At 37.2% G+C, this 15,714-nt stretch overlaps 1 protein-coding gene across 1 annotated transcript; it reads left to right on the top strand.

The window, feature by feature from the left end:
- The first annotated feature begins 1,693 nt into the window (after positions 1 to 1,693).
- On the top strand, positions 1,694 to 15,710 carry LOC128544923 (deleted in malignant brain tumors 1 protein-like). The gene is made up of 9 exons (XM_053515235.1): positions 1,694 to 1,771; positions 3,667 to 3,696; positions 7,139 to 7,453; positions 8,978 to 9,292; positions 11,725 to 12,039; positions 12,119 to 12,397; positions 13,306 to 13,620; positions 13,704 to 13,982; positions 15,568 to 15,710. The coding sequence occupies exons 1-9, from the start codon at positions 1,741 to 1,743 to the stop codon at positions 15,708 to 15,710; spliced, it is 2,022 nt and encodes a 673-aa protein (XP_053371210.1). The 5' UTR covers positions 1,694 to 1,740.
- Positions 15,711 to 15,714: the final 4 nt, after the last annotated feature.

Raw genomic sequence — 15,714 nt, 5'->3', positions numbered from 1 at the left:
ATTTCCTCTTTAAAAAGTGCAGTAAATTTCATTTATTTTTCATGAGGTTTAATGAGTTTGTTCAAACATGACATTTGAACAAAAAAATTTTTTTTTTAACAATTTGAGTGGTTCATTGAACTTGTACTTATACACTCATGGTGTTCCTAGTCAAAAATGACCGGTCATTAAAAATGAATAGGTAAGACTACAGTTAATGTATCAAACAGAGTTCAAGCACATTTCTACATTCCTGTCCCATGCCTCAACATGCAGGTGTCTTTAAGCAAACACACACACACAAACACTTCTTATGCCTCTTTTTAGCTTCCACTGCAACCCACACAGGAACCTATCCACAACATAATTTTTACCAGACCTGTTGCAAAACAAAACTCCAATATTGCTTCATACACCTTTCTTTTAGCTCTGGTATATAAAGCTTTTTTGAGGCCTTACTCGCTGTTCATTCTTTGGCAGCATGAAGGCCAAGAGATATACTTCACATGAGATATGGAATTACATTTGACAATGACAGTGATCAGGCAAAGAGAAACCAGGTTGTTAGTAAAAAGTGAGAGATGACATCAAATCTGTTTTTCATCATTTCCTCGCATACTCCATTGTAACCATTGTCATGAACATGACAAACCTGAAGGGGACGAATCTGGAACGAATCTGCATCCAGCTTATAGAATGCGGACACCAGTTGGGCAATTTTTCACACTACAATCTCTTTGGAGACCTTCCATTTCCAGTCATGTGTGCTATGCTTTGATGACCACCACATAAAAGCAGCCCGAAGTCAACGATACAAACTTGGAAGTTTGGTAGAAGTGGGTGAAGTGCCTGCCACTCATTAATAAACCAGGTCATGACATCACTGTTGATGAGCATCTTGTCAGTTTTAGGGGACGGTGCCCATTTAAGTAGCATATGCCAAACAAAGCATTTACAGTAAGTATGATATAAAGACATTGGCAGTGTGTGATGCAAAGACTTGTTATGCCTGGAACATGCAAGGGTACGCAGAAAACTGGCTGATGGTGTCCTGGGAAAAAATCAGGTGAAGTGGGGGTCTCAGAAATGGCAGCAGGGCTACTGTAAAATTGTAAATATGTTTATACAGTGTGTGCATCAAGCATTATATATGTAATATAGTTAAGTTTTCCCTGTGGATGTTTGGGCTCTTGTCTTTTTTACTAAATAAATGACCTGTTTTGACTAGGAACACAAATGTTGTTATTTTGTGGCTAAGTTTAAAAACATTAGCTTGTTTCAAAAAGTGACTTTTGTAAACATTTCAGTGAAGTACTCTGTGATAAATAGTACAATAGGTTTTATCTTAATAGTATTTGTTTTAGTCAAAATAATATCTATGTAATGTAATGTTTGCCCTCTAAAAAATCGAGGTGGTATGAGTTGGATTGTTTACTTAAAAGCTGAAGTTGATAAATGAATGTTAAATGAGAGTTCAATAATGACATGAAAGAGCAGATTTTTAGGCACATTATATTTGTCAATAACCTTGAAAAATATTGCTTAAATTATTACAAAATTTACTAAATATAATCTGGACAAGTGCTTTACATTTTGACCTTTCACAGAAGCAGGAACTGGCCACAAAAAAAATTAACTCCACCTCTTTAATTGTATAGAAAAAGATGATCATCCTCATGATCTCATGAGTTTTATTCTGAGTAGACAGCAGGAGTGGAAACAGTAAGTGACAGCAAACTGAACAGCAATTTAAGGACCAGGATGCTGAGAATTCATCTCAGTTTAATGCTTGGTAAATTCTAAATTTTTATTAATACATTTTTCCTTAACTTAACATTAAGAACAGAGTTTAAAAAACAATAATCACAGGTCATCTTTGCTGGCTAGTTGCAAATGCTTTTATTTGTTTCAGTTAAATATGCATAATTTAACACACTAGCAAAAAACAAAAGAAAGTTCTACTTATTTTTTATGTAAATATTTAAATTGTAATATTTATTTTACTGTGTTGACATTTATGTTTAGTGTTTATTTACATAAAATGTATTTAATTCCAATATGATAATCATCTACAATTTTGGAAATTCTTAAAGTAATCTAAGAAGCCAAATACAGAATATATCTGTTAACACATAGGAAAAAGTGGTTTACTTTTTTTTTATGATTCCACCCTAGACTGTTATATATAATTGTTATATGCCCTTACTGTATGTCTACTACTGTATTTTTATTTGTTCACAAATATCTACATTTGAACATTGACCGATTATATTTGAATACTAAACTCACAATAACTTAGGTTTGTGACATAATTATCTTAAGATGTGTAAGCCAAAGAAAAAATTTGTACTTTTTGTTTTAAGATTTTCCACCGACAAGTACAGCTACCACAATTTAGATAATCCTTTATTCTTCATATTAGTGTCAGTGACAGTGTCTTATTAGTGTCAATCTTTACCAAAGGTCATTTGGCCCACACAAACTTAAAAAAAAATGTTGCAGTTGCCTGTATTACTTAATTTTTCACACTGTCCACTCAGCCACTTCTTGTGTTCTGTCCTCACTCCTGTTCAGTGAACTATGACCTTATAAAGAGGAGTTACTGTTACCACCCTAATGCTAATTCTTTTCCAATAACAATATGTGCCTAATTGTCTTTTTTATAAAAAGTATATTAAAGAAACACATCTCTCTGTATATATTATGGCATAATATAGATTTGTAAAACTTTATTAGCCCTGTTTTCTGTGGTATATCAGCCATACAAGTTTATGTGAATGAGCGGTTACTATAGAAAGAATGACATACTGTATTAAAACTAATGTATTAACATCTTACCAATATCTTCTTACCAATTAAAAATCCAGAATTCATGAACTCTGTGGTCAGGGATGGACTGGGGACAACATGTGACTCACACTATACATACTATTAATTCTTGTTACAATGTATGATTTAACATAAATGGTATGGACAATGCAGCAGGATGCCATTGTGGTTAGCACTGTAGCCCTGTGCCTCCAGGGCAAGGGTTCAAGTCTTATCTTGGGTCTGTGTTCTTAGTAATTTTTTATGTTCTCCTCATGCTTGGGGGGTTTCCTCCGGGTTTCTCCCACAGTTCAAAGCCATTCAGAGTAAGCTAATTAGCATTTCCAAATTGCCTGTAGTGCGTACGTTTGTGCATGTGCTGGTGTTCGCTTTTGTGCCCTGTCCACTTAGTGACCCGAGCCTCCTTGGATAGGCTTTAGGCCTTCCGTGACCCTGTTCAGGATAAATGCTATAGAGAATAAGTTAAATAATGAGGGAACATATGGATAATAAAACATCTGATTGTGCTGCTATTGTTCTTTTTAGGCAACTTTCCAACTGGTGGCAATAGGCTATATAAAGCATGAAAACATCATGTATAGGCTATCAAACCTGTGCACAGACTATGTTTTATATAAACTACATAGTAAAAAGTAAGACCGTAATATTGATGGCTACAGTTATTGTCATTACTTGCATTTAAATAGCAAATTTTTCAACAGATTCATTATAAACATGTTTTAACAGCATTTTGTAGACAGAAGCACAAAGCTGTTGTTTCAGTTGCGACTGTGTTTCTAGCACAATATATTATATAATATAACTGTGCCTTAAGTCACTGGTTTAATTAAGTTCTTCCTCTTTCTTTTCTCTCCTTAGTCAGCGTTCTTGGAGCCCCTCTGTTGGCTGGTAAGTGAATTTTCCATTTGAATAGATTTAATTTACTCTCTTGATCAGGTGCATCAAGCTAAAATTTGGTCCAGGCTACAAAAGCACTTTTTTTGAAACCTCAGATGTCTCATAACCTTCAGTTATTAAGGTATATTAGGAAAGATTAATCACAATTCGTCAATATTAACAGTAAAGTAGGTTGGTTCAACAACTTTTGAATTAAGTCCATGTACAGAATGCACCACCCTAGAATTTTAAAGCATTTGATTGGAGTTATCATTTAATTACTGTTATCATGACACTTTCAAGGACACTTGACCATTTAACTGTTAAAATAGAGTGTAAAATGGGGCTTAGTCCCTTGACATGGTCTGAAGTTTTGTGATGAACCACTCCATGGAACGTTAAAATTTTACATTTGCTGCAAGCTATTTAAGGAACATCTTTCGCTGATGTAGCTCGTTTGATCTGTGTTGATGAGATGAGTCATAACAGATTGAATTTTGAAAGCTAAAATGTAGTTTATGGTTTTAGTACCAGTGGTCATTAGTAAAATAGGATAGAAATTGGAACCAAATTACATCTTGTTCTCACTTATGGAACAATGAAATGATTTTTTTATTTTATTTACAATACAAAAAATATGATTGCTTTACATATTCAGTACTTAGTCAGGGCTCCTTTAGCACAGATTACTGCATCAATGTGGCATGGCATGGAGGTAATCAGCCTGTGAAACTGCTGAGATATTATTAACGACCAGGTTGTTTTGATAGCAGCCTTACAACCCATGTGTATTGTTGGGTCAGGTGGTGTTTATCCTTCTTTTGACTGTAGCCCAAAGATTTTTCTATAGGGTTTAGATTAGGTGTTGGGTGGGCAATCAAGGACATTAATATTATGGTGGGCAAACAGGTAAGTGGACCAACATAAGCAGATGACACTTCAATCAAGTTGAATTCTGTAACTCTCCACACTTTCTCCAGACTCTGATCCAGACCTTGATTTCCAAATGCAGAAATGAAGAACTTATTTTCATCTAAAAAGGGACTTTGGACCACTGACCAATGGTCCAATTATTTTTCTCCCAGGATTATGGATAATTTTTTTATCCAAGGTTTTAAGATTCTTCTCCTTGATTTAGGAGTGGCTATTTACTGACTCCAGCCTCTTTATCTCATGCTAAAATGTTTTTACGCCTTGTTTACCTGTGGTAAATTAAAAATGATGTTTTGAAAAGGCACACATGGCGCCATAGCAGGCCTCACAGCTGAAAAAGTCTATTGTATCAGACCAAAAGCCATAAATCCAAGAACTGCCTGCAGAGCTTAGAAACAGGATATTGCAAGGCACAGATCTGGAGAAGACTACAAAAGAAATTCTGCTGCACTGAAAGTTCTAAAGAGAACAGTCAGCCATCCACAGTTCTCAGATGGAAGAAATTTGGCACAACCAAGACTCTTCCAACAGCTGGTTGTTTAGCCAAACTGACCAATCAGGGAAGAAGGGCCAGCTCTCCACCGATCTGGGTTTTATGTCAGAATGGCTAGATGCAAGCCTCTTCTCTTTTTTGCACCGGTGTTGAGGGAAAGCTGAAGGGATTAAAGTACAAAGATATCCTTAATGAAACCTGTTCCACAGCACTCAGGACATCAGATTGGGCTAAAGGTTCACCTTGTAACATGACAAAGATACTGAGCACAAAGCTAAAACAACATTATGGGCTCTGAGAAGAGTTCCTCTCTCATGTGGTCACACTCTGCTGGATTCATTTTGCTGGCTGGATTATTCTGGCACGTGGCGGAGCAGAAGGAGAGGATTCTAAGTGCAGATGAGTGGCTGCAGAGTTAGATGAGAGCAATGTCAAAAGGGGATCAAAAGCCAAGGCGTCAATCAGTGAGGTGTCTGAGCCAAATCGCGAAATAAGAGTTGTGGTCAAAAGGGCAAGCATACAGTACGTTTGGTAACTGGGAGATCAAAGAGCGAGGCAATAGATCCAAAAATGTGAAACAAAAAACATAATCAAAAAGTGAAGCTTGAGATCAAAATCAAAAAATGAAGGAGCGAAGGCAAAGGGCTAGGGAAAAGTGACAGCATGGGAAAAATAAGTCAGCCAGGTCTTAAATCATGACAAACAGAGGTGAATGAACAACAAAGTCAATAAACAAAAACATTTTTTAAACACAAAACAATCATTAGAATATTTCCATATAAAAAAGACATAACAGGCCCCCTATGCAAATTCCCAAAAATACAAATAAAAAAAGGAAAAAAAAAACTCAGACAAACAGACAAACGTGTTCTCCATGCAATCCAGCTCACAGCAAATCACATTGCAGACCTACAAAGAAGAGAATTAAAGTGACCAAGCCACCACACCATGGCCATCCACCAGTGAGGTCAATCCCGCAGCGATCATGGGGTCAGAAGAAATCTACAACAAACAAAAAAATAACATTATTATCAGTAGGTAATGCAAATAAATAAAGGTCAGCACCCTGAAATGAATATGATTTGACTCAGTTCCCTTTGTTGATGTACCATTATTGGCCAGGAAAAAACTGAGGCCATATCCAAACGAAGAAATACAAAGTTTAACAAATTTTTAAGAAATACTAATTAAAAACAAAATAAATGCAAAATAAACAACAAATAAATGGTTATCATGCATTCTTCTACCGTCCGTTATTTAGGTTTGTGACACTCAGGCAACGTTTCAGCCATAAAACTTTCATCTCGGGCCAGGGGTAGCTCAGTGGTTAAGGCATTGGATTATGGTTCGGAAGATCCCAGGTTCAAACCCCACAACCACCAAGTTGCCACTGTTGAGCCCTTAACCCTCAACTGCTCAGATGTATAATGAGATAAAAATGTAAGTCGCTCTGGATAAGAGCGTCTGGTAAATGTAAATCATACAGTATGTTCAACACTCAAGAATACACCATCAATATTTGACAAGTGGGTGCATTTAAGCAACCCGGAAATCTGCTGATATATTGCTGCAACCTCCATTCATAAACCTACAACAAAAAAACTAAAGGGAGAAGGTGGAAGAACAAATCCGATTTCTTTTATAACACTGAGGCTGATGGGATTTGTAGTTCCCTAAATCGCATCTTATTACGAACTCATGCTAAGGCTGATGGAATTGAAAGTTCCCCAAAATTCATTAGATTACACTCTGAAAACAGATACTGTATATTTTTACTTTTTAAGGAGAGAGAAGTTTTAAAATATGAACAAATCAGCCATGGTGTAGGGAAATTGCATACAATATAAGATTAATTACATAATGCAAATAATGTTTATTAATAATTGTGTAAAATTTGGAGATTGTCTTTAAGAACAAATTAAGAATGACAGAAATGGATTCACATTAAATTTAAACTTGTTTTAATATTGCTACATTGTAATGACCTTCATTATCATTTATTAATAATAACATACATGTTTGTCTTAGATGGCTCTAACATACGACTCGTTGGTGGCAGTAACTCCTGCTCTGGTAGAGTGGAAGTCTATTATAATAACCAGTGGGGAACAGTGTGTGATGATGACTGGGACATGAATGATGCACAGGTGGTGTGTAGAGAGCTTGGATGTCGTAATGCTGTCAGCGCTAATCAAAGTGCTGCATTTGGTCGGGGAAGTGGCCCAATATGGATGGATAATGTTCGCTGTTCCGGAAGTGAAAGCAACATCACACAGTGCACTCATAATGGATTTGGAAAACACAACTGTGGGCATGGTGAAGATGCTGGTGTAATTTGCTCAGGTACTGAAAACTTTTATATCATGATATTGTAATCAATGTGATTATGTTTATATAGAATATGATGATTACCTTTTATTCAGTGGTCGAATTGTAAAAACATTTTAAGGGGGATGGTGTGGTCAAGTGTACTGATGTGTGTCTGTGGGGGAGGCAGGGTGTTCTTCTGTTTTAAGAACAGTTTTATTAACTAAATCTAAGCTTAATTAAATTAACTTGGAGCCATCAAAACAAAACACATGCATTTAAATATACAATTGTCAAAACTATCATTTGATCCTTTTCATGGCTTTTATCTGGGGAGGATTATAAGAGCAGAATAAAAATCTACATAAACATTAGTAATTAAATAATTTGATAGTTCTGTAGTTCTCTCTCTCTCTCTCTCTGTCTCTCTTACACACACACACACACACACACACACACACACACACACACACAAATCATCAAATTACTATGGCAGTTAAAAGTTTATTTTTGACCCTCTTGTACCCAGGCATGTAGGTGAAGCCACAAAGTCTAATGAAAAAACAAAACCTCTTCTTTGAAATTGAGAATGAAATAAAAGATGCATTAATTACCCAATTTGTGTAAATAATGCATATTTTATAATAATTAAAGCTGTCACTCATTTAGAAAACTCCTGTATTAAACTTAATCCTTCATTTTAATTGTGTCTCCGCTGAAAGGATTTGTCATCATTATTATTATTATTATGCATCATATGATTATGAATCATACCTTCAGTTCTCTTCTTTTTGAAACATCTCAAAAACTGTGCTTGAACTCTTCTCTTGGCCATTGCGAAAATGCAAACAGTGCGAAAAATGATACAATCTTGCGTGAGCTTGTGAGCAGCACATTACAATATTGAATTCTGATTGGCTAATCATCATTATTTATAGTTCATAGATGGTTTAATATTGATGTTTTTATTGATGTTTTATACATATATTTTAATATTAAATTTTCATGACAAATTTTACATAATACGCAGCATTATTAATCTAAATGGGGTGGTAAGGGTGGTTTTACAGAGGGGATGGTTTTTGTAATTTTTTTCAACAGGGGGGATGCCATCCCCCTCAAATGTTATACATTTCTTTTATAACACTGAGGCTGATGGGATTTGTAGTTCCCTAAATCGCATCTTATTACGAACTAATGCTAAGGCTGATAGAATTGAAAGTTCCGCAAAATTCATTTCATTACACTGTGAAAACAGATACTGTATATTATTACTTTTTAAGGAGTGAGAAGAAATGGAAGTTTAAAAAAAAGTTATTTTATACAAAGTTTGAACAAATGGGCCATGGTGTAGGGAAATTGCATACAATATGAGATTAATTACATAATGCAAATAATGTTTATTAATAATTGTGTAAAATCTGAGCTTGTCTTTAAGAACGAATTAAGAATGACAGAAATGGATTCATATTAAATTTAAACTTGTTTTAATATTGCCTCATTGTAATGACTTTCATTATCATTTATTAATAATAACATGCATTTTGCTGTTTGTCTTAGATGGCGCTAACATACGACTCGTTGGTGGCAGTAACTCCTGCTCTGGTAGAGTGGAAGTCTATTATAATAACCAGTGGGGAACAGTGTGTGATGATTACTGGGACATGAATGATGCACAGGTGGTGTGTAGACAGCTTGGATGTCGTAATGCTGTCAGCGCTAATCAAAGTGCTGCATTTGGTCGGGGAAGTGGCTCAATATGGATGGATGATGTTCGCTGTTCTGGAAGTGAAAGTACCCTCACACAGTGCACTCATAGGGGATTTGAAAAACACAACTGTGGGCATGGTGAAGATGCTGGTGTAATTTGCTCAGGTACTGAAAACTTTTAAATCATGATATTGTAATGAATGTTATTATGTTTATATTAAATATGATGATTACCTTTTATTCCTGAGTTTTCAATAACTACCTGGACTCCATATTAACATCAATTAACATCAACTGTTATGCTGAACTGCCTGCCAACTAACACACAGTATGAATGCAGATCAATTCCTGCTCTGTTTCACCCAAATAAGGATGGGTTCCCTGTTGAGTCTGGTTCCTCTCAAGGTTTCTTCCTATTACCATCTCAGGGAGTTTTTCCTTGCCACTGTCGCCCTCGGCTTGCTCACCAGGGACGATCTGTCCGTTTTGATTCATACACATTCACATTCTATACAAACTTAAATAATTATTTTGATTGTGTAAAGCTGCTTTGGGACAATGCCAATTGTTAAAAGCGCTATACAAATAAAATTGAATTGAATTGAATTCAGTGGTCAAATTGTAAAAACATTTTAAGGGGGATGGTGTGGTCAAGTGTGAATGTGGTCTGTAGGGGAGGCAGGGTTTTTCTGTTTTAAGAACAGTTTTATTAACAAAATATAAGCTTAATTAAATCAACTTGGAGCCATCAAAACAAAACACATGCATTTAAATATACAATTGTCAAAACTATCATTTGATCCTTTTCATGGCTTTTATCTGGGGAGGATTATAAGAGTAGAATAAAAATCTACATAAACATTAGTAATTAAAGTATTTGATAGTTCTGTAGTTCTCTCTCTCTCTCTCCCTCTCTCTCTTACACACACACACACACACACACACACACAAACACACACACAAATCATCAAATTACTATGGCAGTTAAAAGTTTATTTTTGACCCTTTTGCACCCAGGCATGTAGATGAAGCCACAAAGTTTAATGAAAAAACAAAAACTCTTCTCTAAATTGAGAATAAAATAAAAGATGCATTATTTACCCAATTTGTGTAAATAATGCATCTTTTATAATCATTAAAGCTGTCAGTCATTTAGAAGACTCCTATATTAAACTGAATCCTTCGTTTTCATCACGTCTCTGCTGAAAGGATTTGACCTTTTATTGATGTTTTATATATATCTTTTAATATTTAATTTTCATGACAAATTTTACATAATTCGCAGCATTATTAATGTACAGGGGATGGTAGGGGTGCTTTTACTACTTAAAAAAAAGAAAAACAGTTTGTCCTCTGATGTTCCACAGGTTTCCATTTTGGGCTCTGTTCTATTTTCTTCGTACATGCTGCCATCAGTGTCAATTATTTTAAACCAAAATGTTTCATTTTATCTGTATGCAGATCATGTACAAATCTATCTGCCAGTTGTGCAACTTGTGCTGAATGTTTTGGCTTGTATGCTGTTTAATACTTGTAAATATACTGGTATTACCTCCACTGGCTTCCAAAACCGTATACAGTTTAAAATTTTAATGTTCGTTTTTAGTGCAATTAATGGCCTGGCACTTTTTACTCACAAAAGAATTTTATGTTCTGCAGATCAAAACCTATTAGTGGTCCCTCTGTCGAGGTGCAAACAATGGGGTGATTTATGTGTTTTGTTATGAATCTTTAATTGCTACACTATGGACATTTTATTTATATTTATGTGCGTGCTGTGCAGCACTTAAGTTTAACTTGGGTTGCTGTGAGGTGTTATGTGAATTAATGTTGATGCAAATCAATTTTATTGATATAGTGCTTTTAACAATTGTCATTGTTGCAAAGCAACTTTACACAATCAAAGGAACTTATGGAACTTTGTATAAAATGCAAATGTGTATAAACCAAAATGATGAGATCAAAATGATTGACTGATTATGAAGGGTCTGAATAACTGCTGTGCTCAAGTTGAGATCCAGCACAAAGCTCAGTGGTTAACAGTGTGTGGTAATGATGAAGATGGCCTAAATGAAGCAGGGATGGTGTTTAGACAGGTTGGATGTGGTAAAGCAGTCAGCAGTCAGGTTGCTTTCCTGGTCAGGGAAGTGAACCAACCTGGCAAAACAGTGGACATCATAAAGACACTGGAGTCTGCACTCAAGAAAGGGTCGTACTGTTTGCAGTAGCAAAATCTTGTTTAAAATATATATTTTTTTATTATTATTAACTATATTGTTGAGAGCAAATAGGATTTAAATATAAACATTGTTATAAGTCATTAATTTATTTAGTTGAAATAGTTACCATGTATTACCAATAATGTAGATATGTGTATGAATTGCATAAGTGAGTAGACTACAGCATTAATACTGTTAGTCAGCAATGGCTGAATAGGAGGGCTAAAACTACTAACTATCAGCTTTTTACTGTTAAAACAGTCTGGTAGTCTATTTTTAGCTTTATCTCCAGTGTTAGTCTACTTTACAACCGATGAGCAAATCTGCAAAAAAAATGTCTACCCTTAAAAAAAAAAATAATCTTTTTCCATAATGAAGTTCATGACCAGATCAGGCTGGTGAATGGTGCAAGTAACTGCTGTGGTCGAGTGGAGATCAAGCACAATGCCCAGTGGGGAACAGTGTGTGATGATGACTGGGACTTAAAGGATGCAGAGGTGGTGTGTCGACAGCTTGGATGTGGTAAAGCAGTCAGCGCTCCTCATAGTGCCCGCTTTGGTCAGGGAAGTGAACCAACCTGGCTGGATGATGTTCGGTGTAATGGGACTGAGAGCTACATAGATCAGTGCTCACACAGAGGATTTGGAGTAGAGAACTGTGGACATGGTGAAGATGCTGGAGTTGTTTGCCTAAGTAAGTTGTTATTATTCATTGTAGCAAAACTTACTTGAACATATTTACAAAATTAATAAATATATGTCTTTATTATAAGATTTGCAGAGTCCCACACTGACTCGGATCTCCCCAAACTCTGTGGTCTCACCTGGAGAAGTCCTTCAGTTCAGATGTTCCACACGCAGCACAACATGCATCTCTGTGGACTTCAGTTTATATAAAACTGGGACATTAATAAAGAAGCAAACTGCAGTAACTACAACAACATTTAATCTGACTGTAGATGAATCACATCAGGGCCAGTACACCTGTGACTACACATACAGGGAAAGTAACTCTATATCATCCAGAAGCAGCTCCATTACCATCACTGTGGGTAAGAGCAGAGAGGATGTTAATCTGAACAATGCCATAAGTCATTTATTTATTAAGGTCTGATCAAATAGTTGTCATTTATGACCCATACTATAGATATATGTATTATATAAATAGCATAATAAAGTATACTAAAGCAGTAATAATGTTATTCAGTGATGGCTGAAAAGGTGGGCTAAAACTGCTACCTATAGGTAACTCAGTGTTTTAGTGATAAAAATTGATTAAAACTATACAAGTACACAATGAATAAGAAGAATATTCATAAAGTGGAGAGTAATACCGTTATTGTCTTGGCAATGCACATCTATCTATAAACAAATAAAGAAAAATAAAGAAAATAGTTTTGTGCACCCTGTACTTTCCTTATGCTAATTAGGCCCAACCTCCCTTCGATGACTTTGAGATGTTGTGACCTGAGACGTCATTTAAATTTTCTTTAAAATAACGATCATGGCGGACACAAACCAACTTTGTGCCAAAACAAACCAAATTACAGAATCCGCCAAGAAAAATGTTCAATTGTTCGTGTTTCCGATATCTTGTTTTTGACGTCTTGTCATGTGAGCATTGTGTTTGCATACTCTTTAATATTCATTAGTAACTGCCCAAGATGCATATGTAAACAGGATGAGCATTGTCTGTGTTCAATTATTTCAATGTTTATACAATACACTGAATTTTTATAGTGACTTTATTTTATTTTATAACTTAATTTTAACATACATTTTTATATACGTAACATAAATTTTAAGAATTATGATTGGTCTTTGTCAATCTTTAAAATTGTCTGCAGCCTATTTTCAACCTTTAGTTTTACTTCTAGTGTTACTTTACTTCACAACTCATAAGCAAAACTGCTAAATAAAAGTCTAAGCTTAGATTTTTTTTTTCATATAATAAATCAAGTTCATGACCAGATCAGGCTGGTGAATGGTACGAGTAACTGCTGTGGTCGAGTGGAGATCCAGCACAACGCCCAGTGGGGAACAGTGTGTGATGATTACTGGGACTTAAAGGATGCACAGGTGGTGTGTAGACAGCTTGGATGTGGTAAAGCAGTCAGCGCTCCTCATAATGCCCGCTTTGGACAGGGAAGTGAACCAACCTGGCTGGATGATGTTCGGTGTAATGGGACTGAGAGCTACCTATATCAGTGCTCACACAGAGGATTTGGAGTAGAGAACTGTGGACATGGTGAAGATGCTGGAGTTGTGTGCTTAAGTAAGTTGTTATTATTTGTTGTAGCAAAGCAGTTTAAAGTAAAAACATATATAAAATGATAAAATATAATTCTTTCCTTTAAGATTTTCAGAGTCCCACATTGACTCGGATCTCCTCAAACTCTGTGGTCACACCTGGAGAAGTCCTTCAGTTCAGATGTTCCACACCCAGCCCAACATGCATCTCTGTAGATTTCAGTTTGTATAATACTGGGAAATTAATAAAGAAGCAAACTGCAGAGACTACAACAACATTTACTCTGACTGTGGATAAATCACATCAGGGCCAGTACACCTGTGACTACTCATACAGGGAAAGTAACTCCACATCATCGAGGAGCAGCTCCATTACCATTACTGTGGGTAAGAGCAAAGAGAATTTTTTAGGGGGTGGGGCGAACTTGCTGGCCCATCAGGCACAAGTATACGATAGTTCTTAAACCAGTTCTTAGTACTTTTTGCAATGTTGGCAGGTGCCATGTTCCCTTTCAAAGGCTACACTCGATGCTGCGTGAAAACGCTATGGGAACATCTTTTCATGTTGCCAGTTGTACAGCATGTGTGTATCAAACACGCCAAATTTTGGCTTATATAACCTTGGTCAGATGACGTCATCTGATGGGACGCACCTGCAGGTTATAAATAGGAGTAAACTGGAAACATTCCTCAGATCTTTTTGTCCTTAGAACTGCATTGTGCCGCGTGTGTGTACAAGCAAGTTAAAAGCAAAGAAAAGTGTTAACCCACCGATAAAATGGCAGAGTTTAAGACGAGATGTGTCCCTCCCTTGCGAAAATTTTTTTTTGGAGAGCGATCTCCACACTTTTTGGTTTGGGTGTTTGGGCGAAAAGCACGCTCTCCTTAGACTTCAAGGAGACTGCGAACACTGTGATTTTCTTCCCATAAAAGTGCTTCGCGCTTGCCTCTCGTTCTTTAGAGAACCACGAGCCGCGCTGCATTCCTGGGGTTCACAAGCCGATCTGGCCGAAGTGCGCGAGACGGATTCTCCCCTTCTTTCTCTCGCCCTCTCATCCGAGCGGGAAGTGTCTCCTTCCACTTCACAGGCGCGCTCCGGTGCTTCTTGTGAGTGTGTAGAAGAGACTCGTTTTCTTGCTTCTGTGGAAATGGAAGTAGCTACCTCAGAACGCTCCTCTAAGGAGGATAGAGAGTATAAGGAGTTGCTTGAAGTGATAACGCGTGCAGTCGAGCGGCTGCACATTGATTGGCCGTAGGAGCAAGCCTTCCCCAAACATTCTAAATTAGATTACAGATTTCTGTCGGGTGGCTAGGAGATGGAGCCACAACTCTGCTCTCTCCTCTATTTTGACGACCTCCACAACGAATTAACTTGTTCTTGGAGCAAGCCTTACTCATCCAGTATTTTTGTACCATCGACTTTGTTTTATGCGAATATCGTTGATGCGAAAGCACGGGGTTATATCATGATGACCCAGATAGAAGAGACGCTCGTGGGCTATCTCTCTCCTGGGACATCATCCTCACTAAAGAAGCCAACACTTCCCTCCAAGCCGTGTAGACTTTCTTCTACCCTGGTAGGAAAGGCTTTTCAACCAGCAGGCAGGCAGCGCTTCATTGCACACCATGGCGGTCCTGCAGGCGTACCAGGCTGATCTGCTAAAAGATTTGAGCACGAGCGGCACCGTGAATGAGAATCACAGAATTACGCCGGGCTACTGACTTGTCTCTTCGCGTGACCAAGCAGACGGCCCGTGCTATCGGCCGTTCTATGGCTTCCCTGGTGTCCGCAGAGTGGCACCTGTGGTTAAACTTGACAGGCATCAAGGATAAGGATCGAACATTTCTCCATGATGCCCTGTCTCACCTTCCGACCTGTTCGGCGACGCTGTTAATTCCGTCGCCACCAGGTTTCGGGAAGCCAGGCTATATGAACAGGCCTTCGGGAAATTTCTCCCACGCCGTGCTCAAGAGTCAGGACTGTTGGCCACCCAGTCTCGACCAGATCTGATTCTCGCCAGGTGGGAGGCGCAGAAGGAAAGCGTCAGCAGTAAGGACTGGGGTACGGCTTGCCGCCCTTCACAAGCCGCCTCAAAGAGATCGCAGAAGTCCTGAAGCT

The sequence above is a fragment of the Clarias gariepinus genome, chromosome 16 (assembly GCF_024256425.1).
Source record: "Clarias gariepinus isolate MV-2021 ecotype Netherlands chromosome 16, CGAR_prim_01v2, whole genome shotgun sequence".
In the NCBI taxonomy this organism is placed as follows: Eukaryota; Metazoa; Chordata; class Actinopteri; order Siluriformes; family Clariidae; genus Clarias; species Clarias gariepinus.
This window is presented reverse-complemented; position numbering and strand designations above follow the sequence as displayed.

Bases quoted from the DNA above. Each gene is read 5' to 3' on its own strand.
- LOC128544923 (XM_053515235.1), top strand. From the start codon at position 1,741: ATGCTGAGAATTCATCTCAGTTTAATGCTTG. The intron at 12,398-13,305 runs GTAAGAGCAGAG...TAATAAATCAAG, and splicing joins CTCCATTACCATCACTGTGG to TTCATGACCAGATCAGGCTG. The intron at 13,983-15,567 runs GTAAGAGCAAAG...GCCGTGCTCAAG, and splicing joins CTCCATTACCATTACTGTGG to AGTCAGGACTGTTGGCCACC.